General features: G+C 41.0%; 1 protein-coding gene across 3 annotated transcripts in view; it reads right to left on the minus strand.

The window, feature by feature from the left end:
- ZNF385D (zinc finger protein 385D) overlaps window positions 1-25,469 on the minus strand; it is an 855,124-nt gene that overhangs the window by 266,548 nt on the left and 563,107 nt on the right. Inside the window, exon 1 of one of the 3 annotated variants that reach the window (XM_026496932.4) lies at window positions 18,177-18,608. The exons of 1 other annotated variant lie outside the window; for it this stretch is intronic. In XM_026496932.4, coding sequence (XP_026352717.1) covers window positions 18,177-18,198 — 22 coding nt within the window. In that variant the 5' untranslated portion in view covers window positions 18,199-18,608. One more of the 3 variants, XM_057315889.1, reaches the window with a different exon arrangement.

Genomic DNA, 25,469 nt, shown 5'->3' on the forward strand with positions numbered 1-25,469 from the left:
GTTACTGAGCACCCCTGATTGCCAGGCCTTGTCCTCATGCTAAGGTATAAAAAGTAAATAAAACAGACATAAGTCCCTGGCTCAGTGGAGCTTTCTTTCTTTTTTTTTTTTCCCCACATTTTATTGTGCTTTGCTTTATTGTACTTTGCAGACACTGTTTTTTTTTGTTTTTTGTTTTACAGATTGAAGGTTTGTGGTAACACTTTTTTCCCCATTGTGGTTTTATTTATTTATTTTTTATTATAATATTTTTTATTATATTATGTTAGTCACCGTACAGTACATCCCTGGTTTTTGATGTAAGGCTCGATGATTCATTAGTTGCGTATAACACCCAGTGCACCATGCAATACGTGCCCTCCTTACTACCCATCACCAGTCTGTCCCATTCCCCCACCCCCCTCCCCTCTGAAGCCCTCAGTTTGTTTCTCAGAGTCCAAAGTCTCTCAGTGGAGTGACTTAAAAAAGCATAAATCCTGCCCAAATCTAACAACTGCTAATGATTTCTTATGTTTCTCTTTCAAAATGCACATGGATATATCAGTATAGCTGTTCAAGATCCTTCCTAAATTTTTACTCCCAAAGAGATTTCTTTTGGGATTTCTTTTTACCCTTCTGAGCCTTCTTTTACTGGTGTTAAATCCTAGATTTTTTCCGTATCACAACATAAAGATGTGCTCACTTTTTTCACGGCTGTACATTCCAACATTTTGAATGTACCGTAATTTTATTTAATGTCTCCCCTACTGATGTTCACTTGTGTTGTTTCTAGTTTGTGCTTTAAAAACCAACATTGCATCTAACATCCTTATTCACATGTGTGAATGACCTTTTGGGAATATAAAGCAGATTTCTAGTAAAAAACTTGCTAGGGCAGAGAGTATGTGCTATAAAAATATGCATATATAAATATTATCACATCACCTTGTGCAGAGTTTCAAAAAATTTACTCCTTTACACACAAAACTGTATGAGTGGCTTCTCCCACACCCAATTCTTAAAAATCTGTCCAACATTAAAGTATTTATCAATCTGCTAAGTGAAGAACTATAAAAGCTCTTATTTTCATGTCTATTTTGTTAATTATGAGTGAAATTGAATATTTGTTCTATATTTTCACTGGCAATATATATTTTTTTGTAATACGTTTGCTCATATTCATTCTTCTTCTGGGTTGTTTATCTTTTCTCATTGATTTTTATACAAGCTCTTTGTTTAATTAAAAAAATAGCCATTTACCTGACATTGGTATTTAAATAAATTTTGTCATTTTTTAACTTAGTATTTTAATAATTTTTCCCAAATACAAGTTATTAATTTTATGTAATTAGATTTATCATTTCTCCATTTTATAGTTTTGGGTTTGTGTCCTGATTACAAAAACTTTTTCCACTGCAAGAGTATAAATTTATTCACTCAGGCTTCCTTCTATAAATTTATGGCATCAGTTTTTATGTTTGAATCTTTCTTCGAACTATGATTTATTTTGGTGTAAGAAGTGGAATAGGAACCCACTTTATTTATTTGTCTAAATGTTCATCCAGTTGTACCCAAACTATTTATTTGTTACTGTTCTCAACAATGAATTGAAATGTCATTTTTATCATAGCCTGAGTCCCCACATACATAAATATCGAGGTTTACTTCTAGATATTCTAATCTGCTTTTTATTACCTATTATTCGGGAACAAATAACTTAATTATTATGGTTTATGAAATAATTTAGGGTAAGTCACCACGGTCAGACCACTCTTTCTTCATAATTTCCTGGAGTGTTTCCTTATGTTTTTTCTTTCAGATAAACTGTGATATAATTTTTTTCTAGTTCACTTTTAAATCCTGTTAGTATTTTAAGTGCAACTGCATTGCCTTTATTTTTTATTTTTATTTTTTTTAAAGATTTTATTTATTTATGTGACAGAGACAGCCAGTGAGAGGGGGAACACAAGCAGGGGGAGTGGGAGAGGAAGAAGCAGGCTCACAGCAGAGGAGCCTGATGTGGGGCTTGATCCCGGAACGCCGGGATCATGCCCTGAGCCGAAGGCAGACGCTTAACCGCTGTGCCACCCAGGCGCCCCAACTGCATTGCCTTTATAGGTTTATTTATGGAGATCCGAAAATCTTGTGATATTAAATTTGGAGGTAGTTTTTGACAATCCTGATTCTTGGGCTCTATCCCTGGAGATTATGATTCAGTAAATCTAGAAAGGGGAATAGGAAACAGAATTTTCAAGCACTCCAGGCTATTGTTCAGATAGGTTCTGGCATTACCAGACGTGGAAATTCAGAGAGGGTATTTACTCCTTTTGTAAAGAATTAGATTGTCTTTCAAAAGGAGGTGAACTTGCAGGGGACCTTTTGAAGAATTCATAAGATTATGTATTTACATAAAATGTTTAAAGGATACAAAAGAGTGAAAAAGATAATGAATGAGTAGAATTTTAGAGACACAGAGGCAAAAAAAAAACAAAACAAAACTATGTATCAGGTAGGAAAGACAATGTGAGGCAGAGTCTCAAAAGGGTTAAGAAGCAGGGTTTAGGATGAGATAAGGGTAGTTTCATAAAAATGAAACTTCAAGGTAAATTGGGGCCAAAACCTGGACTGTACGGACCGCGTGGATAAGCAGTTTGGAAGTTCTGTTTCAGGAAATAAGAATCACTGGGGGCATTTAAGTATGTGTGTGTGTTGGGGGGTATCATGTCTGTAGCTATGCCTTGGGGATAGCAAAATGTTGGCTGAATTGGAAGCATAAAAGAATCAAGTCAGGAAACCCATTAGGGACGATTATGGCAGTTCACACAAAAGATAAATGATGTGTTCTGCAGACAGTGAGGGATAGAATGAAGGACACTCGCGCATGTGTTTGGGACTTGTGTGAGCTACAATGATTTATTACTCCAATGAGTACTACCCTTTTATCCCCAAAGCTATTGTAGGATCCAGGAATTTTAGGGCTGGGAGGAATCTCTGAATTCATTCAGACCCTAAAAAGTGCAGGGATCCACACGCGTTCAAACTTAATGCACATAATGGCAGACTGGACCCTTGAGTCCAGGAGGCAGAGAGAAGGAGTAGAAAGCATGTGAGCCCGAATTCAACTCTGGACTCCCACACTGTCTCTATAACATCGGGGAAGTAACTTAATGTCAGTTTCCTCATCGATAAAATGAGAATAATAATACCCATCTCCTAGATTTGTTGTGAAGGAAAAGAAAATGAGACAATGAGTATCCCCCTCCCTCTGTCTTCCAACAGGAAGAGAGAAGAGGATTGGTCCCCCTCCCTCCTCGGGTTCCCTATTAGAGGGTAAAGCTCTTAGTATTATCTATATCTTAGCAGGGATTGCTGTGATTGTCCTTAAGACTCTTCAATAGCAAGGACCAGGAAAATGAGAACCTCCACTTTACATAAATGTCCCCTTCTAGCAAGATTCTACAGAAGTGGCCAAAGAGTAGTGTTAGACAGAAAATACTAAAGGGTGCTGTCAACGTTTTGACACACCAGATGTCCAGTTAGATGGTCTTGGGTTTGAATCCTGTGCCTGCCATTTTCAGTCTATTTTGGGGACAAGAAACTTAACAATTAAGCACACCTTTCCTCTTCTGTAAACCAGAGAGAATGACATCTAGCTCATTAAAACAAGATCCTTGCTAAAACAAACAAACAAAATCATTACTTTAGAGAGTGAGTTGAAGTTTGTAAAGAACTCAAGAACTCAATAAATGGTAGCCATCATAGCTGTTTGGAGTCTTTGTAGTTTTGGGGTTTTTTTGTTTTTGTTTTTGGAGTTTTGGGGGGGGGGTTGTGTGTTTTTTTAAGATTTTAAAATTTTATTTATTTGAGAGAGAGAGAGAGAACACGAGCGGAGGTGGTGGGGCAGAGAGAGAGGGAAAAGCAGGCTCCCCTCTGAGCAGAGAGTCTGATGCAGGGCTTGATCCCATGACCCTGGGATCATGACCTCAGCCAAAGGCAGATGCTTAACCTACTGAGCCACCCCGGTGCCCCAAGTTTTTGTGTTTTTAGTAAGTGTGGCATTTTTACCATAGAAACATGCTATAGACATTCTGCATTATTTCTAAGCTTAATATATTCAAATAGAGAGGCTGCAAAAGTTAAAGAAGAACATAGAGTTAGGAATAGAAGAAAAAAAATCTGAAATAGAAAATTACGCACATGTGTCTTTATCTTTTAATGCCCACTGACTCCAAAGAAAATGAAACTTCCAAACATATTTAGCTTAAGATCTAACTGATGTAGAGATCTCTCAAGGACCAACCTTCTAGGTTTGAGGTGGAGGGTACAATTCTCTTTAAAAGATGCACACCTCCTGTTGTATGCATCCCCAATCTTAAAGCATACGGCATCTTTCCTTTTATGGCACCATTCCTTTTTCGGAAAGTGGAACTAGTATCCATATGGAATTAGCACAATAGAAGAGAAATGGAGAAATGGATTGGGGAGGGAGGAGAAAGGACAAAAGAAGCAGAAAGCCATTTCATTTTGTTTCAGTCTGAGAACCCACATTTGAGAAGTCTGCAAGGCAACGTTCACATAAACAGTTTGCCACTTGGAAAGTTTTCTACTCTTTAATGATAGGAATATATGTAGAAATCGATCAGGAAAAAATTTCCATGAGGTACTTTGGCAATACCCATGAGAATTTAACATGCCTTGCCCCTTAAATTCCATGTTTAAGAATTTACCCTTATAGCTGTGTGTGTTCACGCACACAAAGAATTATGTATGCACGATGATACTCATGGCTTTTATCAGTAAAAGAATGGAAAGAAGTTATTTCTCTTATAAAAGGGCCAGTAAAATAAATCACAATATATTCCTGCATTAGAACACTGTGTAGCTATCAAATAAAGAGAATGAGAAACATCAACTACGCTAAATAAAGCAAAATGCAAAACAGGGTTCATGATAGGTTTCCATTCCATGTAAAAACAAGAGGGTGGGTATATACATATCCCTTCCATAGAATTTATTTTTTTCCAGCTTTATTGAGATGTAACTGACATATAACATAAGTTTACGGTATGCAACATAATGATCTAATATATGCATATATTGAGAAAGGACCAAAATAAGTTAACATCACCTCACGTGGTTTCAATATTCTTTTCTTTTGAGGAGAATAAGACCTGCTCTCTCAGCAACCCTCAAATATGCAATACAGTATTAACTATGGTCACCACGCTGTACATTACATCCCCAGGACTTATTTATCTTATAACTAGAAGTTTGCACCTCTTGACACCTTCAACTATTTCCCCTACCCTCCTTTCCCTGCCTTCCATAGAATGTAGTCTCTCACATACAAGAAAGCACACAAGACTAAAGGAAAAGATTTAGTTTTCACTATTTATCCTTTTATAATATTTGATTTTAAAAATTGTACATGTATTACTTTTTCCAAAAAATAGCAAATATTCTCTTAAGGGTATAGAGAGAGTTGTTGTCTCTTTCACTTCCCTGGTGCTCCATGGACCTAAAATAAGTTCAGATGATTATCTGATAAGAAAAGATCACCCCACGAATGGCACATTGCATGATGGAACGAAGGCCAAAGTCAGTGAGGAAGGAAATCCACTGTTCCATTGGAAGAGTGTGGTCCCTATAAGGGGCACGCACACAGGGGAAGGGCCTAGCCCATCTTCTGGCACACAGAAGCCAGCTGTCCTTGTGATGACAGGATTCGTCAGCCTTGATTCTGAAGCATTACTGGGATTGGTGCAAAGTGTTCTATGAACAAGATTTCCTGTCTCCCACCCTTGGGCATTCTTTCCGGAAGGGAACTGGAGCCCTTCCTTGATCTGGGCCTCAGCCCCACCACCAGGTGGCTGTTGGCATGCAAACTAAGAGGAGTTTTGTTTTTATGTTGGTTTGCCTGTTAGTTTGTTTGCCTGCTTCAAAAACCTGCTGCTCGATCTGAATAGGAGAATATGCTCCTGGGCTTTGGTTTTCGGAGGGGGCTGAGATTTACTCAAGGTCACAGGAAGCAGGATGGTGGAGGAGCCTGTGCTGGGGAGCCAGGCATCTTAGGTATGCCTCAGCTCAGCCACTTACTGTACTGTCATTACTAAACCTCTCGTAACTCCATTTCCTCATCTGTAAAGTAGGCATACTGATCATTCCTCCATCACAGGGATGTTATTAGGAAGAGCTGATGGGATATACTTAGAACAGTGACAGCAGGGACTAAGCATTTAAAAAACCTGAACTATTTTTAGTAGGTACAGGGCTGCCTGGTGAGGTAGGGTGACTTGTCACTCTCCAATTTACTGATTTGGAAGCTGAGGCCCAGGACAATTCACCCAAATTCACACCACTAGAAAAAGAAATGGGGTTTAATTTTTAGTTTGTGAATTGGTCCTAGCCAGATACAAGCATTTACTAATCACTTGGCCTCTATCTTCTGGTCTATGAAACGCAGACTTTGACTCGGTATGTTTAATGTCCTTTCAGAATGGCATTAGGCTCTGACTATAGTCAGCAGAGATGGGACCAGAGACAAAATCTCCCAATTTTGCCCTTAAAATGGATATAAGGGTAAGTAGGATTGTGTTGGGCCCTTTCTGCAATCGCACGTCATGCTCGAGGAAAGCACAATAGCTTCTGCTTTGTTGTTCATTTGTTTTCTTGTCTCAAATGCTAGTCGGCAGCAGCTCAGGTCTGGTAACCCCTACTGTGGAATAATTTGCTACTTGTAGCAGTCCTACTTAGCAGTCATAATAGAAAAGCACAAGTGCACCTTGCTTTACCCATAATAGTCGCATATTTGGCAGACTAAGTGGTCTGATAAGCTGATGGCATTTGACAGGAGGTGAGTGAATTGGCCTTCCTAGGTAAGGACTGGCAAGGCCAGCCTCACTCACTCAACACCAGCCAATTGAACACGAGGAAATGGAACCTCAGGTCTGAGAAATTCACTTGCACGAAAGAGGAATGCCCACAGTTTGGCACTGCACTCACCATTTATGAATCCAGTGTCCATGTGCCAGGCTCTATGCTAAGAAGTGTGTGAGTTAAAAGTCTTTCTTTTTTCCTCTCCATGGGCCGTGGTGTGTGTAGATGCTGCCTTATCTGTGTGTGTCTGTGTTTTGTTTTAAGGATATCGATTGTTAACACAATGACAGGTCAGGAGATGGAAGGCACAGTCACTAGTAGCAGCTGCCCTCATAAGTTGTTCTAGAGCTCAGAGAAACACTAATGGATAAACAAGGTCGACAGAACATCAGGAGCCAGTTCAGAATGTCCCAAGGTGGCCAAGCCTTAGCCAGGCCTTTCTTTCCCTAAACGGCACACAAAAAGCATTCCGACTGCTATTCAGGGTAAGCAAACTGTACACCGAATCATGAACGCCTTCACCCCAGCTTGCCCGTCATATCGCAGGGCAGGAGGTGATCTACAATTTGCCCTTTCTGCACAGAGATGGTGCAATACAGACGATCTGTGAGTACTGACGCTTGACCTTTGGGGTATTTCTTCTTTTCAGTAATGAAGGGGAGTGCTGGCTCACAGCTATGAATTCGGGGCAATAGGTACAGCCAGCATTTAGTGAGAATGAACGGGTGCTTATATGCACCACCTAATTTAATACCTACAATTATTCTAGGCAGCATCATTTATCATTCCCGCTTCACAGACAGGGAAACTGAGGCTCACAGGGATCAAGTTACTTGCCCAAGTTCTCCATGAGGAACTCAGTCAAGTGTTGAACCTAGAACTCAAGCTTGATCTATTGGGACCAGGGTGACCGATTCACCACCATCGGCATGAGGCTTTCTCAGTGTTAGCACTGAAGGCCCACATCCTGGGAACCAGGCAAAGTAGGGTGCTTGGTCACCTGATAGAAATAGGGAGGCTTAGGTTAGAGTCTTAGACCTGAATCCCCATATCTGCAGAAAGCTGTGGCTTAGATAAATGATCTCTAACGCCTTACTAGAGTGTGGTCAGCCGACAAGAAGCACCGACAGCACCTGGGGGCTTATTAGAAAGGAGGACTCCCAAGCCGTACCCACACCTACTGAATCAAGAGCTGCAGTTTACTACGACCCTCAGGCGATATGTATGAACATTAATTTGTGGGGGGAAGTATGGTTCTAAAATCCTTTGTAGAACCATACCACTGTGATTCTGAATGGACTGGCATAGCGTGAACCTCGTTTGGGTACCAGCTCTATAAAGAACCCCAAATAGAAAGGAGGGGGCCCATCTCTCAGGGACTTCTGCTCTAGAAGCAACGAGGCAGCACAGGAAGGGACTGTCATCAGGCAGGGACTTTATGCCCCAGGCTGATTTCCCTAAGGGGAGTCAGTGTGTTGAGGGAGAAAGAACACGGGCTTCGGGCTCAGGTGGACTTCTTCGGCTGGATTCCTGACCAGCTGCCTCGGTGACCTGGGGCAAGCTGGGAACTCCTAGGGTGCAGGATGCGCTCCGTAAACTGGTTCAAACTACCCATCTCCGTGGTTTTCAATCCTGGCTGTCCTTCAGAATCAACGGAAGCGTTTTAAAAGAAAATGGAGATGCCTGGGCTCCACCCCCACAGAAGATTTCCCTGGATTACAGTGGGGCCTTGACAATCCCGTCTATTCAGAGCTGCCCAGGAACTCCTTTGTGAAGCCAGGATTCAGATCCACTGATCATCTCTTAAGGACGGTGGTGAGGTGCAGCGAATTAAGTCACGCCAGCACCTGGCACAAAGCAGGCACTCAGGCCATTAAACCCCCTTCTCTGTCAGTGGTGCCGCACGACCTGTCAGCACCAGGACCGCTCTCCACAAACAGGAGTTGGGAAACACTCTCGGAAAACCAAGAGGTCCATAAAGGCCATGCCTTGGGCTTCTCACTATAACTTTCTTATTAACTTATTAAGCATTTTAAAGTTAGGGAAAACCAAGCCGCAGTGATAAAAAGAAGTAATTTATCAGAAGGTTAGTGTTTCAGATCTTAAACATTTTTTTAAGTGAAAAAAATTTTTTTTTTTTTTTTAGAGCAAGCTGTCCTCTACAGCACCTTTTAACTGATAGGCTATGTCTCCTAAGAATCTCCACGGCCCTCTAAAGTACAGCCCATCATCCCTCGGAGGGGCTAACTGAAGCACCTGCTGGTAATCATGTGCCTTCCGCTTCGAGCCCTGCAAGGGCAATGCTCCCGGGCGGTTACTGTGGCGTTGCCGCTGAACAAGGGCACCGGGAGTTGTGAACTGTCGCAGGGCTTTGCAAGAAGGCTTTGAGAGAGATGCTAATAACTCCATACAGGAAGGGCACAATGTTTTACCTTAACTTTTTTTTTTTTTAAATAGCAGGGCCAGTCAGCCAAAGAAATCAGTCTTTAGAAGTCCAGCAACACATGGAAGGATAGGTAAAATCGATATCAAATCCCTCTTCCCTTCCCAAGCAACTATTAATAAACTCCCTCAGCTTTCAATGTGTCTATTCCCGTTAGAGTCTTGGACAGGAAGGAATATGGGGCACAGAATCTTTACAGAGGGTTTCCCGCCCAGCTCACTTTCTTCTCCTCTGCCTTTGCTCCTGCCATTTCCCTTTGTTATACAATCATCACAAAGAACAGATTAGGTATGGCCTCACAGCTACATCTGACCCTGTCATGCAAGGGGCTGTGTGAGGATGTACCCAAATGTTTCCTTTCTCAGTGCACTTGGAAATCCCTGCTGGAATGCTAAACTGCTTAACTGAACATACATTTCCAAGTTGTTACTTTTTTTCAAGCTCACTCTTTCTAATTCACTCTGTTTTTTACATCCTCATAACAAGGCCCATTCACATGGGTGCTTTGCATATTGTGAAGCTTGCATTCAGCAACTCATTGAACCTCACTGTCAAACAGACTCTGTAACACACTGTACAAATGAGAAAGTTGACGCAGAGACGGATTCACCAATTTATCCAACGTCACGGTATCCAGAAAGTGACAAAGTAGGTACGTGAACCTGGAAGATTGGCCAGGGGCTGCTGAAAGCTCTTCAACTAGTCTTTTCCCTCTAACTTGCATCTCCCCCAAGCGAACCTCTAGCTGATAACTGAGATGTTTTTGCAGAGACAAGGTCTCATTTAAAGGCTACTCACATCAGGTGTAAGATCTCCCCCAGTTTGCCCTGAGGTCTATTTCCTGACCCTCCCCTAGACCGCCTAGGTGCTCACACCTACAGGATGCCCTGCCCAGGCTGCCTTGTCAGTTGGCCTCTGGCTCCATTCTACTAATGAGATGCAAGGGCAGCGCACTGGAAGGTGGGCAAAAGGCAGAAGCCAGGGAGGGATTTCTCTCTCTCCATGCCTAAGGCTGAATCCTTCCATCCTTTAATGTCTTGGGTCTGCCATGATTCCAGCTCCCACCAGGAGACTTTTGGGTTCTGGCCTTCAGGCCCACGTCTCTTGTCTTTCCATCTTACAACTACCAGTTTCTTGCTATTGCTAGTCTCTGGGTTGCTTCACCCAGCCCCCATGTGGCTTCTCAGCAATTCTATCACCCATCTAACAAATTATCCACATTAAGTCTTTTGTGAATCAGCGTGGTTTCTGTTTTCTGATTTGACCTGTTTTCAGTTAGTCAGCATGGTTCCTGTTTTCTGATTTTTTAAAATTTTTATACATTTGTATATTAGGCTGGATATAGAGGGGCCAAAGTAAGGAAGAATCAAATTTTACTGGCAGCTTACCATGTACTTCCTGGGGCTTGGCACTTTTACATGCCTTGTATATTTAAGTCCTCAAAAGAGAACTGTGGGAAACATTATCATTATTCTCCTTTTACACAAACCTGGATATCAAAAATGTGAGGTGACTTGCCCAACGACATAGAGCCAGGAAGTGGAACAGATAAATTCTAACGTAGGCCATTTTCCCCCTCTTTTATCAGTCACAGAATAAAGACCAGGCCGACTCCATCTTGAACAAATACTGGAGACGGTGTCATTGTAAATATCTAAGAGTTTGTAACACAAATGACCTCGATTTTTTCTTTTTACAAGCTTTCAGTTAAATAGTGACACAGCAGGAATATATAGCATATAATTAATACAAGCCTTAATATTTAACACTGCCTTGGAAAACCAGAGGCAGTGGAGAAAGCCGGGTCCTGCCTAAGGCCGATTAGTATTCTAATACTGAGCTTCTGTTTCTTTTTTATTAATTATTTGACATAAAAAAACAAGGCAGAACAAATAAAAGTATGAATTATGTTCAGACCTCTGTTATTGTGATCCCACTCAGTCAAAACATAAAAATATCTTATTTCCCAATCATCTGTATTCATTTCTTTAGCTATCAGCTGGAATATTTTTTCTAGTATTATTGTTACAAATAATCTTCCATTCCAAAAAAAAAAAAAAAAAAAAAAAAATCCCCCTCTACTCTTCTGTCAAGTGTAAAGAGCACTGAAGTAAGCCTCAGAAGGACCAAATTGGAGTCTTGGCCTTGACGTTTACTAGCTGTGTGACCTTGAGAATGTTGTTTCAGTCATCGGAGGCTCAAATTCCTCATCTCAAAATAGAAATAATTATATTTTATCTACCTCCTGCAATGGGTCATTTGAAGGATTAAAAAAAGCATAATGTTGATGCATTTCGAAAAATACCAATTGCCATACAAGTGTAAGGGGCCGTGTTTATCAAAGTGCGTTTACATTCATTATGGCATTTTTATCCTCAGAGCAATCTGCCACAAGCACTTTCCCTCATCAGCAAAACGCATGAATATGAAAAAGGTAAGTGTGAAGAACAATTTCACAAAAGCCTTGCAAATAGTAGTCAAAATTATTTCCATTTTTTTCAGCTTTCAGGAACGACAGTCTCCGAAACTGGTGGTCTTCCCGAACATTTGCGGCTACTTGCACAGAGCGTGGTTTCGTGCCTGTGCCCACCTCGTGGCAGGAGCATGTCAATGTCTGGGGCAAACTCACTGGAGCCAAGTAAGGCTGAGAGCTGCAGCTGGGATCAAGTGAATGGATAAAAAGTGCGATTCTACTGCCTTATATGCTGATTTTGGTTAGGTATTCTTCAGACATTTTTGTACATTGGTCTTAATATTTGATAGATCCGTTCCTCTTTACACCGCAGAGTCCTATGAAGAAAGACGTAAATGGAAACAGAAAAAAGATGGTAGAATTCCTTACATGTATTTAAAGATCTAATTTCTAAGGACTAGTCCTTACCTTTAAAGATTAAAAAAAAAAAGTAGCTAAAATGTTTTCAGGAGCAAAGAAGAGCGTTTCTCTTGCCAACACACATAAACCAGTTTTCGCTGGGGACATCAGCCTTAAAGGATCTGCTGAGGAAGTGGACTCCTGTCCTCCCTGATTCTCCAGCTCATTCGGTGCTGCACAAGCAACAGCTATGCACCAGGCACTGAGCTACACTGGGTGCTGGGGATACGGATTAAATAGCATTCACCCTGTAAAAGAACTCGCAGCCCCCCCCCACCCCAACCGCACCCCACAGCCTTCATCTCCCACCAAGTACCATGATGCTTTGGGGCAGGCAATATTTGCTCAAAGCACCAATCCTGACACTGCTGTCTCCCTTCTGACCTCGGTCAGGTGACTTCTCTCTTTCCTCCTTACCTACAGAAATGTGATACTACAAGGGTAGGAAAAAAGAGAAGATGGAAAGGTTGATAAGGAGAAGGAGTTCAGTGCATCCCATCAGTGGTCCAGTGGAGTGTCACGTGTATTTCAGGTGTTGGAGTCAAGAGGGTTTCCTGGAAATACCTTAAATTTTAAAAGCTGTGGAAACCTGACGCTCACGTGCAATGAAGCCCGACTTCCAGCTGCTTCATAATGATTTTAACGCTGCGACAGAGCAAAGCGTCTTCCTATTTTCAACCCTAGCAATTTGGTTCAAGCATGATCTCAACCACTTTAAGCTTTGATATTTCTAGCCACCTCTTAGGCTGTATTTTCTCTTAATGCCACCAATCATGTGTGAAATTCTGTTGCAAAACTAATCTTTGTGGGAAATGATATGTAATGGCTTCTTTAAAGAGATTCAGAGAGAGAGAGAGGGCAGCAGCTATGACCTTTGTTGTTTTTTGACATGTTTCTCATTGTGTAATACAAATGGAAACATCTCTTTCTCAAGGTCAAAGTAGAGATAGGTTTCTGCTGGTACAAGCATCACTCTTTCTTAAGCAGAAAAAGGCTTGAAAATTATCCTTCTGACTTGATTTTTAAAACCTCTAATGTATATAATGGTTGTTAAACTTGAAGCCAGCTGTTCTAAAAAAAAAATAGTTTAATATTCATCCTATTAAACCAATACTTAATGTTTTACCTTTTAAATGATGTGAAACGATTTAGGAATATACAAAAGATGTGAATGAGGAATGAGATTCGGATATTTACATGAAAAGGCACTATTTGATGATCCAGTATGAAGCACACACACACACAAGCCAACACGTTTGCCTTATCAGGGGAGGTTTCAGTCAAAAGCAGCTGTGACCAAATCTTCTGGAATGGAAGTCAGAAACCACTAATTTAAATTTTTCATTTGTTTTTTTGGAACAATTATGCCACCCACAAAATGGTAACTTTGCAAATCGTCATTATCTCATGAATTTTGGAACGTATCCTTTAAATAAACCCATCTCATTTCCATATAATTACAGCAACTAATAAAGTCCTTAAAAAAATTTTTTTTTTGCTCAAAATTTAAGAGCATAATAAGGATTCCATGCTACTGGCATATTGATCAAATCTAGAATTCGTTCCCTTAATATAAGAGCTTCACATGAATTTAAAAGAGAGCTTGCCCTGAGAAAGGAATCTTTATGGTTTTCCAAGTTCTCTTCGATGGCTGGTTCCTGCAGGTGATCCCTTCCGACAGGATTCACCTGTCACATTCTCCATCCCTGTTATGTAGTAATTTATCGCATGTCACTTAGATTCATTTGTAATAAAACATAATGGTAATGACTTCAAGCTTTAAAAAGGGGAATCTGCACTAACAAGTGCCTTCCCGAGTTATTCTCTCTTCCTGTCAGCCTCAGGAAGACAGAAACACCTCCAGTGTGTTTAGAGAGACTCTAGTGGACCTAATTCCCATAACAGATCACTCAGTACAAACTAATTAGGACGAGTTAAATGTTTCCACTGAAAACACAAAAAAAGAGGAATGTTTTTCTCTGCTGCCTGCTGTTTTCTGCTCATTTCTTTCCCCATAACCTTGCTGCCTAACTGTTTTCCTAACAGACTATTTTAGAGGTGAAACTTGATGGTCCAGCCACAACCAAAAGTGTAAATGCTGACGTGAGAATGTTCTCAACATCCCAGGGGAAAAGCAAAAGTCCTTCTTATGACAATGTACAAACGTATCTATTATAGGCTGGAGAATAGGTTTCTGGGCTAGAATTTTCCTACCATATTTTTTCTAGCTGTTGTATTACAAGTTTCCTCAATTAAGTAGTTCTTGTTATGATCGGCACTCCCCTAAGTATTCTATTTTCCTCAGGCATTTCAAGGAAGACAGCTGATCCACAAGGAACACTAAGCTGAACTTGAATGGCCCTTTCACATTTTCTAGACTGTGTCCGCCCCTTTCTCAGGGTTTATTTAATACACTGTTAATAGTAGCATTTAGAGTGGGCTCTAATATTTGTCTCTCAGTTCTGCTCATTTGTTTAAGGTGTACCATTTCCTTTTTCCAGATTATTCTCATGGAGCAAGCCCCAGCCTCTGATTGGCTGTAAGCTCCCCAGAGTCTCCAGCTGGTGGACTCAGGCCTGAGAACATCTTTAATTTCAGCCACACGGAATTTCCTCAGTGCAATCAGACTCCCATTTTCTCTCCTGATGGCAAAGGACTGAGACATGGCACCTCTCTGGCCAACCATGGACAATTTGTGAGGTTGACATGACCACTGGCAACGACTCACCACTCCAGCAGTGGAGAAATGTGGTGGGCCAGATGGAAAGGGGGAGATGATACATACGGCGCTTAGAGCTGGAGAGAGTACATGGTTACAACTTTCTGCCAGGCTCTGACAAATAGCCGGGATGCACTCAGGCAAGAACATGCCCTTCATACCAGCACACTCCTCTTAACCAAACTGTAACCCAGCAGCTCAGGTCTGTTGCACTGACAACCACCCACAGCCTCACTTCCTTAATCTGAGGAGAAGCCTCCCAGCTGCCTTGCTTTTATTTCTGGATAAATTATTAATGGCTATTCATCCTTGGCACGTGTAATTTTTAACTATGTAAAATATTTATGGGGGTGGGGAGGGAATCTCATACGTATTTATTCTTTCTCCTTCTTTTTACTGAAAATCCCAATCAGGTTGCTGACTGGGATTTTCCTTGCTTCTTTTCTCCTCTGTGAGCCTTATTTTTAACTCCAAGTAATGAATGCAAGATCGATAGCATAAGTAACAAAAGTATCCACGGTGACTGAACAGCAAACTCTTAAATCACTGCACAGCAAGTGCGAATGAACAATTATTGAGAAGACTGCACTAAAATTTCAATAGGAGATAAGAGTGAGGCTTAAGTCATTAAAAGGGTCCATTAGTCTTGTAAGTCTGAGACAGCACACTCAAAACACGAGCTATTCTTGAGAATTGGAAATATTGCATATTCCACCCACTTGCACGCACATGGAACTGACTCCAGCTGAGCAAGGACGGGGTCCAGTTGTCCAGTCCCTAAGGTGAAAGAGGCATACAGAAAAGCAGGTAGGCTGAGCCAGACTGTTCAGGCAATGATTCTCCAGTTATATTTGAAGGGGGGTATTGAGCAACGCTGACAAATTAGATTATTTATAAGGGAAATAAATATCCTGCTTACATATCAGTTTACCTGGCATTACAGCATCCCCATGCTCCTCATCACTCCCTGCTGGAGATGCAAGTAAAAGTCGTCTGCCGCCTCAACTCCATTCCCACAAATCACCAGAAAAGCCCAGGAATGCAGCCCCACTTTCTCTCTGTCCAATGTTCTCCCTGACTCAGTTCAAAAATGAAGAAGAAAGTAATGGGCAACCAAACTACACAGTGAAAGTGTTGTTTTCAGAAATTACCTGAAATAGCTAAAATTTTGGAAATACACGCAAACACACAAATACACACACACACACACACGTATATACATGTAGTCTCAGGGACTTTGCCAACATTAGCATGCTATTGAATCTTGAAAATGCCTGAGTTGTTCTGCTCAATTCTTCTTGCCCTAGCTCTTACACCATGCATTTTATTAGAGACAGGTGGGCTCTGAGTTCTGAACACTGAACAGCTTGAGCGAGGGGCTGCATAGCATAAACTGAAATAAACGGCATTCCTGAATACCCACGATTTCCTCCAGGAATAGAAAAACGTATCTCATGCCGGAATTATGGTAAGACTGAACCATGTTCATGACACAGAGGGCAACTTTAGCTTAGCCTTTGAAAGAGTACAGCTTCATCTGAAGTAGGACATCACATTTCAATTTGTACTATTAAAAACTTGCATTACACAGTGAAACTAATTGCCCTGTGAATCACCCTGCTTTACAAGACAACTGGACCAGCCTACAGTTAACATGAGCTAGCCCAGTGAACATTGCTCCAACAGCCACACGATAATCCAGGACAGCACGGATGGCCACTGACCAGTACTTTTGGACTATGCCACTACTCTGGCCAACCCTCCTTCCTCACCACAATCACATAAGGAATTGTTGCAAGAGGCTAAAAACTTAAACTAAAATTTTACCTCCTACTTCCTATCCCTCAATATCATTACAGATGTCAAAATTTTATTTTGTCCAAAAGACATATTCCTTTACAAGATTTCCCATTTATCAAAAATATGCTCACGATAAACACTTGGTGTTTTATCCATTGCCAATAAACAAGCTTACCACCTCCATCACTACCCCTGGAAAGAGGTGTTGTTTAACTCTGGATTCAGCTTAAATTTGGGTATGAAATGAGGATTGTTTCTTCGAAATCAATTTTACTTATTTTTAAGAGACTTCTTTTCTAATATGACACACATTATAGGGAAATCAAAACTGCTGTCAAGACAGCTAAAGGCATTCAGCTTTCCCAACTTGTGTTCCTTCCGTACTTTCGTAAATGTTTCAAAGTCTCAAGAAAACAAAACAAAGCAAAGAGTACACACAAATAAATGACCAAGAAACTAACTCCCCCAACACAAGTTTACCTAAGCACCTCTTTAATCTGAAAAATGACTCTCGATCTCAGATCTAAAGCAAACCAAGAAATCACCCAGGGCATTTGCATCTTGGAATCCTTCCCTGGCCCCTCTCCAGCTGTTCTCACAAACCTTTTAATACCAGATAGATGCCCTCGGATGATGACGCGGGATGGAACTTACAGAAGGAAAGCATAACTTCAGGGAGGAGGGAAGGTTATTCAGTCCCAGTCCTTGGCTTCTTCTTATTTAGTGAAGGGGTTGTGCCTTCTCTCCCAGCAGTAAGTTGCAGCGTTACAGTGCGAACGTACAGCTCCCAGCCCGCTTACAGTGCTCCAGTGTTAGCCCAGATTTAAGCCTCAGCATGTTTTCTGAAAATGCAGGCAGCTCAGCTGAAAACCTTAAGGGAGCTTTCCACCGTGGCACACAACTGAACCGCACAAATATTTAACAGCTTCGAGACCTCTAAAGGTTTAAAATAATATGCATTTTGTGCTAGGTTGTTCTAGCTAGAAGGAAAATGGGATAGTATGGAGGAGCGTCCTCAGCTGCTCAATCACGGCACACCAAAGAATGTTTTCCCTTTTGGCTCAGAATTAGGGAAAAACCAAAATGCCTAATGAAACACTGATACCGACTAAGCTTTCACAGCATCAATAGTATAGGAACTTAGTTTTACATTCCATTGAGTTAGCCCATGACTTCCCACGCCGTACCATTTCTCCTTCTTCACCTAGCTAAAAAAGCCAACTCCGTGCAGACAAATCAAGGCAAAGTTTATCCACCCCCACCAGTTTCCTTTCTTTTCCAACTTAAACTCATCCACGACTAATAAACAGCCCCAATTGTAGCACAAAGGAAGCTCTGAAGGCTGCACCAGCTTGGTCCTCCACTTGCCAACTGGAGGTAGGTTTAATGTAATATATGCTCGCGGCTTAAAGATTTTTTAAAGGGCTGGTCTGCACTGATGAAGAGCTGGACACCCCCAGAATTACATCATCAGAGTTAACACTCACCAAAATACATTATGTTTCTCATTAATCAGACAGCTGGAACCCCACCGCGGCGTCTTCAGCATCAGCTCGCACCCAAGGCTGACACGCAGAGCAGAGCCGTTTCATGCTACATTCGGTGGAAATGTCCCCGGCGTGGAGAGCAGCGAGCGCCGAGCGTGCGTCCTCCGCGGGATGAGCGCCTTGCAGGCTGCCTTTCCCGGGCTACGATCCCCGGCGGCTGGAGCGTGCGCTCCGGCTGCCTGCTGCACTGCCCATCCTTACTGTAATCCGACTCCTCCTTGCGATGTCCTTGCCGCGCCTGTGACATCAGGACTGAGAGTACTACAAACAGACCCCCCCACCCCACCCCACCCCACCCCCGGTTAGCAGCGGCTCCATGAGGTGCTCCGATTGCCTGCCTGGACCAACCATGGCTCTCGGGAAGCTTTGACAAGCCCAGAGACCTGGGAGGGGGCGGAGAGAGGGGCGCGGGAGGCTCTCTTAAAGAGAGAAGGGTCTCCGGATCCACATGGGAGCACACAGGGGAAATTCATCACGGTGCGGGAGGGGAAGTGGTTAAGGCGAGTTCTGCCATTAACGTGTAATTAGGCACACTTTCATCCCGCCCCTCCCGTGAATGTCATCATCCTCGCCAAAATTTAGCCTACCACCCCAAGTTAAAAAAGCAGTGGGAAAAGGAATGGTGCCCCTTGTCTGATTCTCTTTGCTGTGGGCTTGAGGGTGTGTTGTTTGTGATGTTTATGCCTAAGAGAAATAAAACAATCAAGGGACCATTGCTAGGGTAATAGAGGTTTTCACTTTAGAAATGATCAGATCACAGAAACCTAGTAGTTGGTGAAGAGTTATTTTTATTTCTTGAGTATTTTGAGCTAGGTTGATAGAGAAATGTAAAGAAAAGAAACGGGATAAAAGTCACCCCTCAGTTTCACAAGCGCACATTTGCTGCTTCCCATTGTAGGTAGTAGAAAAGACACTGAGGCTGAAATGATCTTTGACCCCTAAAGAGGAGAGACAATTTAGCCTGAAAGACAACCAAGACTGTGTCATAATTCAAGTCTGGTCACCAGTATAATACAGACACACCCACGCACAAGCGCACACAAACTGGCATTAAATTTGAGATGAACAGTCAAGAAAGGCAAAGCTTAGCAAAGCCTCTGGCTCCTCCAATAGTCTAATGAATTGCAGTCCTTATCTTACATAGGAAAGGATGTTAGAAAGAAATCCCTGAAAGCGGTGCTGATTAATACTTAAATGTTCAGCATGGAAAATAAACCCATAAAACAAGTTCAGTTTCCTAAGGACTCATCACCTTGGGATCCAACTTAACCACTGGACTATTGAAACTTAAAAATTTCCACAAAAATCTATAACATTAAGAACTGAAGATAACAAAAGAACTATAGCCTATGGAAGGAAGCAGTTGATATATTTTCAATACAGGGTTTTATAAGCCATGGTAGCAAATATTTCTACATTGTGATATTAAAATAACCAGTGGTCTTTCCTTGCCCAATCCTGTCTCTATTGGTAGATTTAATGCATAGTGGAACTAGTGGGCTGAAGCTCATAATAGCAGCATGCTGTGCAATCTTGCAAAAAAGCTAAACCCCCTATTTCCTCTCTGAAAAAAACACTATGACCAATATCCTCTCTTACAATGGATTATAAAGAATTTGGTGAATGTGAATGGGTAATCATATATAAATCAGTAACATTACAATGAGTCTTCGGATAAATCTAGTGATTTTTTTTTTTAGATCTACTCTCCATTGAAAGCAATTTGGAGAACAAAAATGTAAATAGTAAAGAATACTTTTTTACTCCTTTTTAAAAATTAGAAATAAAAAGAACGTTACAGGAAAATACCGAAGAAAGCGCATAAGTGTTTTTCCTTTCGGACAGATGGAAATCATCCAAAAGTACAATTAATGGCCCTTCCCTCAGGCAAAAGAACCATCTGTGGTAGAGCTGATTCATGAAGCTCATCAGCTGTCCTGACCTCCTACATGGGCTAGGGGGCACTGTAGTTTAATGCTACAGTTTTTGGTCCATTTGTGTTCCTGTAGTTCGAAGATGCAAGCATTGAGAGTTGAGTTTAAGACAGGAGGTTTAAGATACTAAAGGACTGTCTTAATAATTAATAACACCTTGCATCTGCATGGCATTTTGCAGTCACAAGGTACTTTCACTTATGCCATCTTTCTTACTAACAAACTGACATATAAAAAGGTGGATATTATCAATGTCCTGATGAACAGGACCTTGAACCTGAGGACAAATGAATTTGAGGCTCAGAGACATTCAGCAATTTTCTCAATGGTGCCGTCAGTAAAGTATAGTTGTCTTATTGCTTGTATTTTGAATATATGTTAGCATCCCCAGAAGATTTCTTTAAAGAAATAAATTATATGGGTAGCTCATTTGGTTAAGTGTCTGACTTCTTTTTTTTTTTTTTTAAAGATTTTATTTATTTATTTGAGAGTGAGAGACAGAGATAACGACAGAGAGCACAAGCAGGGAGAAGAGAGAGAAGCAGGCTCGCTGGGGAGCAGAGAGCCCAATGTGGGGCTCGATCCCAGGACCTGAGCCAAAGGCAGACGCTTAACCAACTGAGTCACCCAGGTGCCCCAAGTGTCGGACTCTTGATTTCGGCTCAGGTCATGATCTCAGGGTCCTAAAATCAAGCCCCCCCTTGGGCACCACACTGGGTGAGAAGCCTGCTTAGGATTCTCTCTCTCCTCCCTTTGCCCCTCCCCCTCCTAAAAAAAAAGAGAAAGAAATTATAAATTTCCGACTTACACTGGCTCAGGTAAAGGTCTTCCCCAATCAAATTATGTCACTGTGTGTTCCAGAAAAAAAAGTATCTACATGGGCACAAATATACAGGCAGAGAGCATTCAGTAATAGAATATTCCTGCCTCTGCCTGGTCTATAAGGATCGTTCCTGAAAAAGCAGCATGTAACCTCTGGAAGAGTATGGCATTCAAGAGGCAACTGAGTGTTACACGCTTGCACTGGAATTCTGTTCAACCCGAAAAAAGGAAGGCATCTGCTTTATTTAAAGGGGTATGCCCCACCCTTCCCCAATTAAGGGTTATGTGGAATATCAAGACGTCAGATAGAAACAGTGCTTATCTCTGGATGGAAAACAAGTGATTTCTATTTTAATTGTACAGTTTTATTGTTTCCCCTAAAATTATGTGTATGCATTATATTTATAAGGGAAAAATGCAACTATTTTTATTTTAAAATACAATAACATCCAAATAAAGGCATAGCCGATGTTGGCTAGACATGGGGTTGTGGACATGCCCGCTGTGCCTGGGAGATGCTTCCATATGCCATGTCCAGGAAAGGACCCAGCCACTTTCAGGGAAGGACCTGGTTCACACCCCTGACCTTTATCTGTCTCTAAGCTGCTCTAAGCAGCTGGGGGATCCTGAAAGGGAATCAGATCACTGCTTGCCAGATAGAAATATATTTTTCATGATTAAAACAAAAGATGCCCTAAAACCAGTAACATATTTTGAGTGAAAACATAGTAGGTGGAGAATTTTCTCTCTGCTCAAATATCCAAATAGCCGCCTGCCTGGATCCCTGATCTCCAAGTCTTGCTCAAAACTTTGTCAACGTAGTTTCCCTTTGTAAGAGTTGTCACCATCTGACACACTACAGTAGACATCCATTTATTTTGATCTCTTCTCACTGGAATATAATCACCATGAGGGCAGGGATTTTAGTTCATTGTTCACTGCTATATCCACCATCCCTACAAGGGTATCGGGCCCTTGTTCCTACTCAATAAATATTTGCGAATGAATGAGTGAACACACTGAACACAACGATATTGTGTGTAAAACATCATACTTTTCTATGTGCTGCAGTCAGTTCTTCGAGGTTGATGGTGTTTTATACAAAATGTTTGCACAAATTGAATTTGTCCATGCTTAGCAGCAGCTGTTCCTAAATTCTCTGCAATACCGATGCCAGGTGTTACTGCAGGCCACAGTTGGTGAGCTTGCGTGTCCTTTCAAGTTCTCAAAGCTGAAAGCAGCAGTAATTTAGCATTGAGTTAGCACAGCCTCGTTGTGTCTTCCATTGCCTTCCCCTGAGCCTTAGTTTAGTCCACTTGCATTTCTTACTATATTGCAGCAATAAAATTTTATCCAGTGTTCCTAATTCCAACTTGCCCAAATCCCATTTATGCTCCATAAATCATTATTATATTTTAATAATAAAATAACATTGTCAACTATACTTCAATTTAAAAAAAAAAAGAAATAAGGTGAAATAGGTCACCTGGAGCCTCAGTAGGACTTTGTAGACCATAGTATAAGGATTTTCACTTTTGTTCTGACTTATATAGGATGCCTTTGGCATAACGTGATTTGACATATTTTGACAGGTTTCCTATGACCGATGCATGGAAAGTGGATAAAAGGAAGCAAGGGAAGACACAAGGTGAGCATTTAGGAAGACTTTGTGATAATCTAGAAAAGAAATGGTGGCTTGGATCAGGAGAAGCATGGAGGTGGCAAAACGTGGTCAGAGTCTGTATGTATGTCAAAATAGGTCAATAGGGTTTGCTGTGGGTTGTTGAAAAGGCGATAGAAGAGAATTAAAAAGCTAATGGATTACTGAAGATTGGGGGACTGAGCAATTAAAAGGTTGGGATTTGCACTAATTGATATGAGGAAGGCTGTGGAAGAGCATGCTTTGGGTGGGGATTAGGAGATGGTCAGTGTGAGGCATCGTAGTTGAAGATTCTATTATATATTCAAGTGAAAATGTTTATAGAAGTTTGGCTATATAGGTCTGCAGTTCAGGGGAGAAATTTGGGCTTTATATTTAAATTTGGCAGTCATCATTTTATAGATGGTAATTTAATCCATGAGGCCAGATGATATCTTCAAGGAGTATACTCCTTTGGAGGAAGAGAAGAGGGTCAACACTGAGACCTGCGACATTATAAGAGCAAGGGGCCAAACACATGGGTTCTTGATGACTGAACATTTGTTGAGAATGTAACAATTTGTTGAATGAGTATTTGTTAACATATGAATGATATTTGATAGAAGGTTATTTATTTTAAGCCCGAGTTTGCCTCTGTCTGATATATCACCACCCACTGTTAAAACAGTTTGAAAAGGAAAGAAATAAGTAATTGGTCTATATGAGAACAAATGCCTAGTTCAATTAATCCATGTAGTCTTTTGATTAATTTTTTAGATTGTGTAGACACTGCTATAAACTCATAGATCATTTTTATTCCTAGATTCTCACTGGATGTTTCCATTGAAATTAAATGCCCAGGGACCTTAGTCTAGAAAAGGAATTGTCTATAAGAAAAGAAGAAAAGAAGTGCTAACAGTGAGCTAAGAATAAAAAAATAAAAATAAAAAAATAAAAAACTATTAGTACTATGATATTCCAAAATTCTATCTAACTGAATTTCTTTGTCTTTGGAGACACCCAATAAATCCCTTCTATACATGGTCCTATCTATTCTGATAGTCAGTTAATAGGAGCTCTTTTACAATATTTAGTAACTAGTATTGGGAACCCTCTTGGAATTCTTACCTCGGAGCTTGTGGCCTACGCATCTTTATTTATTCAACATATTGGGTACTGGGTATTCATGTGCCAAGTACTATTCTAGGTGCTCAAGGCACATTGATGAAATTACAGAAATCTCTGTCTACAAGGAGCTTACATTCTAGGGGCTTCTGCCTATCAGCTTCTCTACTACAATTTGGAACATCTTTCACTTTTCTCCATGCAGAGGAAAGGACCTAAAATATCCTTCATCTCATTCATTCATTCACTGGTTACAGTTTATTGCTTCTTTCCCCCCAGTACAATGGACATGAGGGAAAGGGCATGTCTACCACGTTCATGCTGTGTCTACTGTCTAAACAGGAGCAGGTATGCAATAAATATTTGTTGAGTAAGTAAGTATTTCAAAAGTCTTCTACTTCTAGATGATGTTCTATCTTGATCTGAGAATATAGTTATATTTTATCAGAAATATCATTTTGTATTCCCCTTTGTCTAAATACTTACATTCACCACCCAAAACTGCTCAGATATTTTGTTCTCTAAGAAGTCTTCCCTGGGCTTATTTATGTCTGACTCATGTGTTCCCCTAATGAGCACTCACACAGTCTTTAGAGAAATCCATTACAGTATTTATCAGATTGGCTTTCAGTGACTTTTCCAATTGTCAATATCCCCAAGCAGAATGAAGGCTTCTTTGGGGTCACAGAAAAAAGTGAAATATATGTTGATTCCTTGAATGTTTTAACATACTCCAGAACATAGCAAAAATGTATGTCAGGGACGTGTCCTATTGGGTTAGTGACTACAGTATGTCATTAACATCAAACATTGCCCATGATTTAGGAAGCAGCAAACTTTGCTGTGGTTGGAAACAAGGATCAGAAAAGGAAGAGACATTAAGAGTGATCTTAGGTTAGAGAAATCCCAAAAATCTGAGGAAAGGCCAGTTGAGAACAGAATGGCTGACCAGCTATCAGGCAAGATAGAGATTAGAAGTGTTGTGGGCAAGTCAGGAGGCTGGTATGGGAGGCAAGTACCAGAGTCAAGAACAGAAGAGAAGCTTTTTGTTTGTTTTTTAAAGATTTATTTATTTATTTGAGAGACAGAGAGAGAGAGAGAGAGCACAAGTGAGAATAGCGGAGGGAGAGGGAGAGAGAATCTCAAGCAGACTCAGCACTGAGCATACCTGGGGCCCAATGTGGGGCTCGATCTCACAACCCCTAGATCAGGATTGAGCCAAAACCAAGAGTCAGGCACTCAACCAGCTGTGCCACCCAGGCACCCCAAGAACAGAAGAGAGTTTAAGCAGAGAGTGATTCAGGGGAAACTAGTCAACCCCCTAGCTGTTCTTACAGGTGGCTTTTATTAGTGCATTTGCCCTGATTGATTAATAGTTCTGCTTCCCTTATAACAGGAAGTATCACTAGCTTCCTTTCTGAAGGCTCTCAGACTATTATTTCCCTGCCATGTTTCCCTTTCTTTATCTTTTCCTCCCAAAGTCGTTCAAGAAGTTGTTTATATTTTCATCTAGTTTTCTTTCTTTTTTATAAAGTTGCTTTGCATCTATGTAGATACTATCTCCAAAAACTGAGGGACACCACATCATAAGTTTATAAGTCCCCCACCACCTCATTGGTGCTTCACTAAAAGGAAGTGAGATCATAATAACTATTATCATCATCACTGGCAAAAAAAAAAAAAAATTAAAAGTAGAGATCCTGAATGACAAAG

The sequence above is a fragment of the Ursus arctos genome, unplaced genomic scaffold (assembly GCF_023065955.2).
Source record: "Ursus arctos isolate Adak ecotype North America unplaced genomic scaffold, UrsArc2.0 scaffold_20, whole genome shotgun sequence".
NCBI classification, from domain to species: domain Eukaryota; kingdom Metazoa; phylum Chordata; class Mammalia; order Carnivora; family Ursidae; genus Ursus; species Ursus arctos.